This window comes from Pristiophorus japonicus, chromosome 5, assembly GCF_044704955.1.
Source record: "Pristiophorus japonicus isolate sPriJap1 chromosome 5, sPriJap1.hap1, whole genome shotgun sequence".
In the NCBI taxonomy this organism is placed as follows: domain Eukaryota; kingdom Metazoa; phylum Chordata; class Chondrichthyes; family Pristiophoridae; genus Pristiophorus; species Pristiophorus japonicus.
In genome coordinates this window covers 281,120,665-281,132,893 of record NC_091981.1, presented here as the reverse complement: position 1 = coordinate 281,132,893, position 12,229 = coordinate 281,120,665, and the positions used below count along the sequence as shown (strand labels likewise).

General features: G+C 48.1%; 1 protein-coding gene across 1 annotated transcript in view; it reads left to right on the top strand.

Moving 5' to 3' along the window:
• The first annotated feature begins 3,005 nt into the window (after nucleotides 1-3,005).
• Nucleotides 3,006-12,229, top strand: part of gorasp1b (golgi reassembly stacking protein 1b) — a 43,422-nt gene continuing 34,198 nt past the window's right edge. The window contains exons 1-2 of the mRNA XM_070881673.1: nucleotides 3,006-3,144; nucleotides 9,445-9,525. Of these exons, the coding sequence (XP_070737774.1) occupies nucleotides 3,082-3,144; nucleotides 9,445-9,525 (144 nt within the window). The 5' untranslated portion in view covers nucleotides 3,006-3,081. The remainder of the gene's footprint in view (nucleotides 3,145-9,444; nucleotides 9,526-12,229) is intronic.

Below are 12,229 nucleotides of genomic sequence, written 5' to 3'. Positions count from 1 at the left end.
GCCTTCTTTTCGATCGGACGCTCTCCCTCCCCCCTGCCGGAGGCCGTGAAAACAAAGGCCCCCGACGATGCCCGTGCACCTACGGCTCCCGGCACGCGGACGCAACTAGGGGGAGGAGTGGCGGCGGCGCATGGCACCGCACGCCGTCCGACGTCCAGAAGACTCGGTAGGCAGTCCCCTCGTGCACCACATTAAAATACCCCTCTGTCGTCTCCTCCCGCGCCAGCAGGACAAAGAGCTGACGGCGGAAGGAGAACACGTGGTGCAGGCTGTTCTCCCTGAGGCCGAGCGGTATGGGGTTAATCCCTGACCTTACCTCCCCCAGTTGGTGTAGGTGAGGGAGGAGGAGCTCAGCGGGAACAAAGGGCGGGACATTTGATATGATGACCCTCTGCGCAGTGGCCTCGAGAGGATCCACCGGCAGGAACGTCCCGCCCACCGTGAGCCCCTTTTCGAGGGCCAGGGACACCGCCCGCTCCGACCCCAGGAAGAACACAGCCTTCCTAGACATCTTGGAGGCTGCAACAATGGCCGAGGGGCCGACTACCCCAGCCATCGCCCGCACGCACTCCTCAATGCTCATTGTGGGGTGAGTGTAGCTCTTGACCCCGTGTTTTTTTTTTATTAGTTTGAATGGTGGCAGGGCAGCAGGTGGCGCAGGAGGCACCGTGGATGTGGATGCCGCCTGCGCATAAGTCCTAGCTAGCCCTGCCACCGGCGTGGATGGGGTCGCCATCACGGGGTCCCTTTAAGGGCTACACCCACCCCAAAGTCACAGGCCTTAATGGTCTTAATTGGCCTCATATATAGACTGAGCAGAGGAGCTCTTAACGAGGCACACCTCTCCCCTAGTTGGCAATTGGGGAGGGGCCTTGCTCCCTCTGCTCAGTTGTCTCAATTGTTTTAGATTTTTTTAAAAATTAATTTGGGAGGAAGGGGTCGCAGAGAGAGAGGGGAGAAACAGAGTAACAGAGAAAGAGAGAGGGGGGTGGGAAGGGGGGGGGAACTGCGAGGGCAGGTCTCCCCTCGCAGCTGTGGGTGCAATCCCTAGATGGTAAAACACAAAATAGTCTTTGGGGTGGTCTTCGGGTGAGGGGAGAAGATGTCTTCACCTGGGGCAGCTAGAGCCACCAGGCACACACTCCTAATGATGTTAAATAAGTGGTAAATAAAATCTTCAGCCTGGTAGCTCCAGCTATCCCAGGCTAGGCAATTGGTGGGGGGTGGGGGGGGTTCAATTGTGTGTGGGGCTTAGTTGTAAGCAAGGCCCCCACACACACTACCACACACACACACACCCCCCGCGATGTTCCGGCCCTCAGTGGTCTTCTTTCCTCCCCCCACCGATATAACAAAGGCTTTTTGGGAAATGCACCCACACCCACCTGTAGAATGGTAGAGTCTCCCTCCTTCCACACTGGATGTTGTTTTGGTCTTTCCCCCTCTCTCCAACTCCTTGTATAAATGGTAAAGTGAGTAAAAGTTTTCTGCTTTTTCCTCCTCTCCCTCTGGGTGAAAGTTGGTGGTGAAGCCCCTTCCTTCCTTCTCTTCCTGGGCTGTTCTCAGGGCTCTCCAGGCCTTCTAGGCAGGAGCAAAGGTTGATAGCTGCTCCTCTCTCAGCAGCACAGCTCCAACTGTGCAGGACACGCCTCCACTGCTCCACAATTGGCCCTTGTGCATGAAACTCTTTTGAGTTTACCTGAAAAAGTTAGTTTGCAGGTGCAGCAGGTAATCAGGAAGGCGAATGGAATGTTGGCCTTCATTGCGAGAGGGATGGAGTACAAAAGCAGGGAGGTCCTTCTGCAACTGTTTAGGGTATTGGTGAGGCCGCACCTGAAGTATCCTTAAGGAAGGATATACTGGCTTTGGAGGAGGTACAGAGACGATTCACTAGGTTGATTCCGGAGATGAGGGGGTTACCTTATGATGATAGATTGAGTAGACTGGGTCTTTACTCGTTAGAGTTCAGAAGGATGAGGGGTGATCTTATAGAAACATTTAAAATAATGAAAGGGATAGACAAGATAGAGGCAGAGAGGTTTTTTCCACTGGTCGGGGAGACTAGAACTAGGGGGCACAGCCTCAAAATAAGGGGGAGCCAATTTAAAACCGAGTTGAGAGGAGTTTCTTCTCCCAGAGGGTTGTGAATCTGTGGAATTCTCTACCCAAGGAAACAGTTGAGGCTAGCTCATTGAATGTATTCAAGTCACAGATAGATAGATTTTTAACTAATAAGGGAATTAAGGATTATGGGGAGCGGGCGGGTAAGTGGAGCTGAGTCCACGGCCAGATCAGCCATGATCTTGTTGGATGGCGGAGCAGGCTCGAGGGGCTAGATGGTCTACTCCTGTTCCTAATTCTTAATGTCTTATGTTCTTATGTTCAAACACTCTCTTCCTCAGGCGACCGAAGGCTGTGCTGGCACACTGGAGGCGGTGTTAAACTTCGTCATCAATGTCTGCCCTTGTTGACAGTAGGCTCCCAAGGTATGAAAAATGGTCCACATTGTCCAAGGCCTCGTCGTGGATTTTAATAATCGGGGGGGGGGGGGGCGGGGCAGTGCTATGTGGGGGTAGGTTGGTGGAGGACCTTTGTCTTATGGATGTTTAGTGTAAGGAGCATGCTCTCATACATCTCGGTGAAGATGTTGATGATGGCTTGGAGTTCGACCATCGAGGTTGAGGGGGTTAAGGTTATGGATAGCTTCAGTGTGAAGGGTTGTTAGGATTACGGGTCAGGATTTGGGGCCAGTTTCAGGGATTCGGTTAGGGTTAGGATTGGGGCTAGGGTTGAAGTGAAGGATCAAGGTAGGGATGTTAGGGTTAGGGTTTAGACATGTCCTGTTTAAAAAAAAAAGTACCCAATCCCATCTCCGTAATAATTGGAATATTATTTTAAAGAAGTGATTTGGAGTGATTTGCGGCGCAGTTGCGGGAGCCGGGCGGGAGGGGGCGCTGCCGGTGGAGCCGGGCGGGAGGGGGCGCTGCCGGTGGAGCCGGGCGGGAGGCTGGCGCTCGGTTGCTGCGCAGTGAAGCGAGGGATCGGAGTGAGGAGCTCCCCGGCAACGGCCGAGCTCGGAGTATGGGAGGCTCCCAGAGCGCCGACATCCCCAGCGGGGGCAACGAGGGCTACCATGTACACGGGGTGGGTGTGGAGCGAGAGAGCGGGTGGGGGTTGAGCCTAGTGTCGGCCCCCCTGCCCTGCCCCTGGGCACCAGCAGCCTCCCTCCGTCCCTCCCCTGGTCACGGAGTTAAAGTGCCGGCGTGGCAAGTTGCAGAGGCCGCCGTGAGTGGCCCTGGGAGACCGGGCCGGGCAGTGCGGGCCCAGGACGGGTACAGGAGGGAGCTGCTCCTGTCACAAAACAACCTGCACACAAGCAACCTGCTCTGCTGCCATCGTTTTATTCATTCGTAACATTTTTAGAAGTTTTTAATTTGTGTCAAGTTATGTAACTTTTATGAGGCTCTCCTTTTTAATGAATTTCCGTATAATTCATTTCTTTTAAAAACTGCCCTCCTCCTCTTCAAAATGGGTACTTTTTCCTTTTTGGTGAACTTCCATATAATTAATTTCTCAAACCTTTCCCAAAAAAAAGATGGGAATTCATTTAAAAGAAAGCTGCTTAAAAGTTGGGGAAAATCCGCACTTTTAAGTATAGAAGGCACATTTTCAAAAGAAAAGTTAATGGTAGTTTATGTATTTGGGTCTAACAGATGCTTTATATATCGACTATAATAGTTTGCTAGTTATAGACTGCTATTGCTGTGTTTTTTTATTAGTTTCTGGGATGTGGGCGTCGCTGGCAAGCCCAGCATTTATTGCCCATCCCTAATGGCCCCATGAGAATGTGGTGGTGAGCCGCTGCCTTGAATTGCTACAGTCCGTGTGGTAAAAGTGCTCCCGCAGTGTTGTTAGGCAGGGAGTTCTAGGATTGTGACCCAGCGACGATGAAGGAACGATATGTTTTCAAATTAGGATGGTGTGTGACTTGGAGGGGTGGTGTTCCTATGTGCCTGCTGCCCTTATCCGTCTAGGTGGTAGAGGATGTGGGTTTGGGAGGTGCTGCCGAAGAAGCCTTGTTTTGTTGTTGCAGTGCATCTTGTAGATGTTTAGTTTTCAGAATTTAAATTCAGTTTAAAAAAAATAACAACTTTAAATCCTGTATTTTTGGCTGGATTTGTGGGCGTCTGCAATATTTGATAACATTTTTTTAAAGTTGAAATCTTTACAAAAAACCCCAGTGCTGGAGACTGGAGGATTGCTGATGTGGCACCCTTGTTAAAGAAGGGAGAGATGTTTAAATCAGGTAACTATAGATCAGTTAGGCTAACTTAAGTTGTGTGTGAACTTTTAGAATTCATAATTCAAGATGAAATTAGTGAGCACTTGGAAACGTGTAGGTTAATCAAGGACAGTCAGCACGGATTTCAAGACAAGTCGTTATTGACAAATGTAATTGAGATTTGGATAGATACATGAAATGATACAACTGTAGTAAGATTATACAACTGAGGTTAACAATCAATTGTAACACTATGAATTGCAACAAACTCATCAAAAGCAGCTTTTTTCGTGTTAGTGACACGAGGCGCAAAGACATCTATCAGAAGGCAACCTGAATACATAGCATGAGGTGTCTCTCAAGAGGCTTGTTGGAAAATTTCAGGCGTATGGTACAAATGGAATAAAAGCATTATGGATAGAAGGTTGGTTGGCTGACAGGGCACCAAGTTAAATAAATGGGTTTTGCGGGGAGTGGAAAGGGGTTGTAAGCAATGTCTCTAATTCTTTTGGTGTGCGGGCCCTTTAACTGGCTACGTGGCCCATTCAAATGTTTAAGCATGCACGTTATTCCCATTGAAAAGTCCATGAGTGGCCTGCACAGGACCTCCAGACCGCTGTGCAGCCGCGCACTTAGGAGGAACATTGCTTGTAAGCGGGGATCAGAGTTTAAACTGGTCAGATGGCTCCTATGGTTCTGAATCAAAGTTTAAAAACAGGAAATGTTGGCAAATCATAGCAACGTCTGAAAGAGAGAGAAAAAAAGACAGCTTAATTGAAGGTTGGCATGCAGGTACAGCAGGCGGTTAAGAAAGCAAATGGCATGTTGGCCTTCATAGCGAGGGGATTTGAGTACAGGGGAAGGTAGGTGTTATTATAGTTGTACAGGGCCTTGGTGAGGCCACACCTGGAGTATTGTGTACAGTTTTGGTCTCCTAACTTGAGGAAGGACATTCTTGCTATTGAGGGAGTGCAGCGAAAGTTCACCAGACTGATTCCCGGGATGGCGGGATTGACATATCAAGAAAGACTGGATCAACTGGGCTTGTATTCACTGGAGTTCAGAAGAATGAGAGGCGATCTCATAGAAACGTTTAAAATTCTGACGGCTTTAGACAGGTTAGATGCAGGAAGAATTTTCCCAATGTTGGGGAAGTCCAGAACCAGGGGTCACAGTCTAAGGATAAGGGGTAAGCCATTTAGGACCGAGATGAGGAGAAACTTCTTCACCCAGAACCTGTGGAATTCTCTATCACAGAAAGTTGTTGAGGCCAATTCACTAAATATATTCAAAAAGGAGTTAGATGTAGTCCTTACTACTAGGGGGATCAAGGGGTATGGTGAGAAAGCAGGAATGGGGTACTGAAGTTGCATGTTCAGCCATGAACTCATTGAATGGCGGTGCAGGCTCGAAGGGTCGAATGGCCTACTCCTGCACCTATTTTCTATGTTTCAATGTTAATGCTTCAGCTGTACCACTTGAAAAATCATAAACTATGTAAACGGTAATACATTTGAAAGAGTAGGCAGAGGTGAAAACCTGAGAAATGAATGACGCAGGTTATAAACCTAGACTAAAGTATTTTTAGCTGTGTAACCCAATCTCCATCCGAACAGCTTGGTTGCTAAATGGAGTGAGCAGTATGGAGCTGAGTCATGGAGACTAAGAAAGTTCCCGATTCATCTCCCGTCCATTCTGATTTGGTTGCTCTCAAATGGGGCGATAGTAAGGGTTCTACATTTAATCTTAGCAATTGTTTTTGGAACTTTGGATGAAGGAGAAAATCAGTCAGGGTTCTCAGTCCTGACTCAGCTTGGAATCGGCATGTGTGCACAGACTAGGGGACATAGTCTTAGAATAAGGGGCAGCCCATTTAAAACCGAGATGAGGAGAAATTCCTTCTCTTTTGAGGGTTGTAAATCTATGGAATTTGCTGCCTCAGAGAGCTGTGGAGGCTGGGTCATTGAATATATTTAAGGCGGAGTTAGACAGATTTCTGAGCGATAAGGGAACAAAGGGTTATGGAGAGCGGGCAGGGAAGTGGAGCTGAGCCCATGATCAGATCAGCCATGATCTTATTGAATGGTGGAGCAGGCACGAGGGGCCAAATGGCCTACTCCTCCTGTTTCTTATGTTCTTATGACTGTGGAGGGGTACAGGATTGGGCTCAGTTAGGTAGCTCTCCATAGTTGTATAACAACAACTGTGTATTTTATATAGCACCTTTAACATAGTAAAGCGTCTCAAGGCTCTTCACAGGAGCGCTATCAAACAAACTTTGACACTCAGCCACTTGAGATATATGGGCAGATGGCCAAATGCTTGGTCAAAGAGGTAGGTTTTAAGGAGCGTCTTAAAGGAAGGGAGAGGTTTAGGGAGGGAATTCTAGATCTTCGAGCCTCGGCAGCTGAAGGCGGTGGAGCGATTAAAATCGGGGATGCACAAGAAGTCAGAATTGGAGGAGCATAGATATCTCGGAGAGTTGTAGGACTGGAGGAGGCTCGAGATAGTGAGGGACGAAACCATGGAGGGATTTGGAAACCAGGATGAGAATTTTAAAATTGGGGCATCGCTTAACTGGGAGCCAGTGAGCACAGAGGTGATGGGTGAGTGGGACTTGTTGCGAGTTAGGACACGGACAACAGAGTTTTGGGTGAGCTCCAGTTTACATAGGGTAGAATGTGGGAGGCCAGCCAGCAGTGCGTTGGAATAGTCAAGTCTAGAGGTAACAAAGGCGTGGAAGGGGGTTTTAGCAGTGGATGAGCTGAAGCAGGTACGGAGCTTGCTGATGTTTGCTGTCCAGGCTCTCTCAAGAAGAATGGCCACCTAGGGTAAAAGAAAGAAAGACTTGCTATTATATAGCACCTTTTCAGGACGTCCCGAAGCACTTTGCAGCCAAATGAACTACTTTTTGACGGTCAGCGCTGTGGTAATGTAGAATGGACCACAGAAAGTTGGTGCTTTCAGGAACTTTCAGCTCGGCTGCTGGCAGTGACTGACTGGCATGAGGCAGAGCGGTGAAGGCAGAACATGAAGCACTCATGGAGAGTCAGACTCGGTGGTTTTTCAGGCTTGTACCAATGGGAGATTGGAGCTCAATACTTGCCCTGCTGCTAGAGTCGCAGGTCAGGTCGATGTTAGGAGACGCTGTCTCTCGGACGTGCATGGTTGCGTTCTTTTTTTTCTTGCTTTCACAATCTGACTGATCCATCATCATCAAAGGCAGTCCCTCGGAATCGAGGAAGACTTGCTTCCACTCTTAGAATGAGTCCTTAGGTGGCTGAACAGTCCAATACGCGAACCACAGTCCCTGTCACAGGTGGGACAGATAGTTGTTGAGGATAAGGGTGGGTTGGACAGGTTTGCCGCACACTCCTTCCGCTGCCTGCGCTTGTTTTCTGCACGCTCTCGGCGATGAGACTCGAGGTGCACAGCGCCCTCCCGGATGCACTTCCTCCACTTAGGGCAGTCTTTGGCCAGGGACTCCCAGGTGTCGGTGGGGATGTTGCACTTTATCTGGGAGGCTTTGAGGGTGTCCTTATAACGTTTCCTCTGTCCACCTTTGGCTCGTTTGCCATGAAGGAGTTCCGAATAGAGCGCTTTGGGAGTCTCGTATCTGGCATGCGAACTATGTGGCCTGCCCAGCGGAGTTGATCGAATGTGGTTAGTGCTTCAATGCTGGGGATGTTGACCTGGTCAAGGACGCTAATGTTGGTGCGTTTGTCCTCCCAGGGGATTTGTAGGATCTTGCGGAGACATCGTTGGTGGTATTTCTCCAGCGACTTGAGATGTCTGCTGTACATGGTCCATGTCTCTAAGCCATACATTCCTGTAGACCTTCTGACTGATCCAATCAACAAGCAACTAAGGAACTCTACATTCATGCAGATAGAAAACTTACACAGAAAGATGACTATGCACATCTCCAAAGCAGAAGACATAGACTAGGCTTGCATTTATTTGTGTATAGGCCTAAGAAAGATAGATCAGAGTATTGTCTAAATGCTGAGGAGCAGAGAGATTTAGGGGTCCTTGTACAGAAATCACTAAAAACTAGTGGACAGGTACAAAAAAAATTTAAAAGGCTAATGACTTGAGCACAAAAAATCTAGGCTGATACTCCACTGCAGTGCTGAGGGAGTGCTGCACTGTTGGAGGTGCCGTCTTTCAGAAGAGACATTAAACCGAGGCCCCGTCTCCCCCCTCAAGTGGACGTAAAAGATCCCATGGCACTATTGCGAAGAAGAGCGGGAGTTATCCCCAGTGTCATGGCCAATATTTATCCCTCAATCAACATAACAAAAATAGATTGGTCATTATCACATTGCTGTGTGTGGGAGCTTGCTGTGCACAAATTGGTTGCCACTTTTCCCACATTACAACAGTGACTACACTCCAAAAGTGCTTTGAGACTTTCGGTGGTCGTGAAAGGTGCTATATAAATGCAAGTTTTGTCTTTTACAATCATACCTTTTAATCACTGCTGCATTCCACCCTATCACAAAAGTCTTTTAATTTTGTTGTTTTAAAATCTGGTTTTTCACCTCTCCCAGGAGATCACATGGTTTGGGGCAGGGTGAGGAATGTATATGTTGTGATGCACAAGGAGTTGCAATTGTGTGGTGTGGGTTGGATAGACCAGAGACACACTTCCTGCCTGTCATTGTGTGTGCATTAACAGCGGTAGAGAGCATTTTCTTTTAAATGCTATGAACCAGAGGTTTCATTGTTAGGATTCCAGGATCACGCCACTGTGTGCCTAGATATCGGGCAATAAAGGTGAGCTCTTAACCGGGGAGGGGAAATTGTGAGGTCTGCTCACTGACTGACTGACCGGTGGTTTTGAAGCCGAGAGGGTATCTACTGCATGCTGTCCCTGAGTTAAAATCCTGGAACTCCCTCCCTAACAGCACTTTGTGGGAGTACCTTCACCACACAGACTGCAGCGGTTCAAGAAGGCGGCTCACCACCACCTTATCGAGGGCACTTCGGGATGGGCAATAAATGCTGGCCTGGCCAGCGACACCAAAGTCCTGAGATGAATTTTTTAAAAGAGGCCTGAAATTTATAGCAGGTATCAAAAACTCTGAACAGTCTGTTCCATGTTACAGCTGGTCACAGGAATAAAATGTTCAAGTTTGTTTTTATCTCTGATGTTGCAGATACAAGATAACTCCCCAGCCCAAAATGCAGGCTTGGAGCCATTCTTTGATTTCATCATCACCATCGGAAATACCAGGCTGGTAAGTCTTGTGTGCGTAAACGGTATTCAGACACATTTTAATTAATTTCGGGATTACCAAAGGCTTTTTAAACTATCAAAATGCACATAAATGCCGTCTATCCATGTTGTCACTAGAAAGATTGAATAAATCCCACTTTAGTTCATGCTCCTTTTATGTTACTCAATATGATTCTTGTCTGATACTTTTTACCGCATCGCTTTATATTGTTCCCACTACCGATGCTTCCGTTAAGCTGCATGGCCAAGCAGCAGTCTGGAGGTCCCGCACATGTCACTTACTGGCTTTACAATGGAACAACTGCGCATGCACAGAAATTTGAATGGGCCACGCAGCCCCTTAAAGCGGCCGTGTACTCAAAAAAAAAAAAGATAGAGGGAGCACTGCCTATTACTACCATCATCAGTGATCACCTATTACGTACATCAAAATGGCTCCAGACTCAACAACAACTTGTATTTATATAGCGCCTTTAACGTAATGAAATGCCCCAAGCCGTGTCACAGAAGTGTTGAGACACAAGATTTGACACCGAGCCACACAAGAAGAAATTAAGACACGTCAAAGAGAGGTGGAGAGGTTTAGGCAGGGAGTTCCAGAGCTTGGGGCCTCGGCAACTGAAGGCACAGCCACCAATGGTTGAGCGATTATAATCAGAGGTGCTCGAGGGCAGAATTAGATGAGCGCAGGCGATTGTAGGGCTGAAGGAGATTACAGAGCTAGGGAGGGGCGAGGCCATGGAGGGATTTGAAAACAAGGGTGAGAATTTTGAAATCGAGATGTTGCTTAACTGTGAGCTAATGTTCATCAGCGAGCACAGGGGTGATGGTGAGCAGAATTTGGTGCAAGTTAGGACACGGGCAGCCGAGTTTTCGATTGCCTCTAGTTTACGTAGGGTGGAATGTGGGAGGCCAACGATGAGTGTGTTGCAATATTCAAGTCTAGGGGTAACAGAGGCATGGATGAGGGCTTCAGCAGTGGATGAGCTGAGGCAAGGGCTGAGACGGGCAATTTTACAGCGGTGGAAATAGACGGTCTTAGTTATGCTGTGGATATGTGGTCGAAAGCTCATTTCAGGGTCAAATATGACACCTAGGTTGCAAACAGTCTGGTTCAGCCTCAGACAGAAGTTGGGGAGTCAGTGGTTAGGGAGCAGAGTTTGTGGCGGGGACCGAAAACAATGCTTAGGACTTTCCAATACTCAAATTTCTGCTCATCCAGAACTCAATTTTGGAGAAGCAATCTGACAATTTGGAGACTATGGAGGGGTCAAGAGAAATGGTAGTGAGAGAGAGCTGGGTGTCATCAGCATATATGTGGAAATTGATGCTGTGTTTTTAGATGATGTCGCCAAGGGGGCAACATGTAGATGAGAAATAGGAGGGGGCCCAAGGATAGATCTTTGGTGAACACCAGAGGTAACGATGCAGAAAGAGAAACCGTTGCTTGTGATTCTCTGGCTATGATTAGATAGCTAAGAATGGAACCAGATAGGTGTAGACCCACCCAGCTGGATGGTGGTGGAGTGGCGTTGAAGGATAGAGTGGTCAACTGTGTCAAAGGCTGCAGACATGTCAACAAGGATGAGGAGGGATAGTTTGCCTTTGTCACAGTCACAAAGGATGTAATTTGACGAAAGCCATTTTGGTACTGTGGCAGGGGCGGAACCGGATTGGAGGGATTCAAACATGGAGTTGCGGGAAAGATGGGCACGGATTTGGGAGGCAACAAACATGTTCAAGGACTTCGGAGAGGAAAGGGAGGTTGGAGACGGGGCGGTAGTTTGCAAGGACGGAGGGATCGAGTGTTGGTTTTTTGAGGAGAGGCGAGATGATGGCCGTTCTGAGGGAGAGGGGGCCAGTACCTGAGGGGAGAGAGCCATTATCAATGTCAGCTAACATGGGAACCAGAAAAGGAAGTTGGGTGGTCAGCAGTTTGGTGGGAACAGGGTCAGGGAGCAGAAAGTGGGCCTCGTGGACAGGATGAGCTCGGGGGAAATTGGAGAGAAATTGGAGAAAGATGTGAGGTCAACAGGGGGGATGCTTCGAGGAAGTTAGGCCCGGTGGGCTAGGGGAAGGAAGGGAAGAGGCAGAGGCGGCCGAACGGATGGTCTCCATCTTAGAAACAAAAGTCCATGAGCTCCTCACACTTATTGTCGGAGGTGAGGGTACAGTCTGGGGAGAGGGGTTAAAAAGCCGGCTAGCAGTGGAGAATAGAAGCTGGGGTTTATCTTTACATTCCAGAATCATTGAGCGATTTTGGCAGACAAGAGCAGGACCCGATAGTGCTTTGTTGTCCAGCCAGATCTGGCGGTGAATGGCTAAACCAGTTGTCCGTCATGTCCATTCAAGTCTGCGTTCCTTGGACTTGAGGGAGTGGAATGGCCAAGGTGAGAGAGAGTAATTGTTTTAACAGGGACTAAGGTATCAAAAGTAGTGGTGAGGGTGTGATTGAGCACAACCATGTTTGGAGGGACAAAATGTATAATTGTACTGGTCGGTGTTTTTCACAGTTCAAGTCGACATAGTATGAAAATTTCACACACCCAAGATTACTAGTGACAACACTTCAATAAGTGACACTGCTGTGACAGGTTTCCTTTGGTAACATCGCACTATCTTCAGTGTAATGTACCTCTGCTATGATATTGCTCAACCGTTGTGGTAAGATGTGGGTACTCTACCTTAAAAATAAAACTACCTTT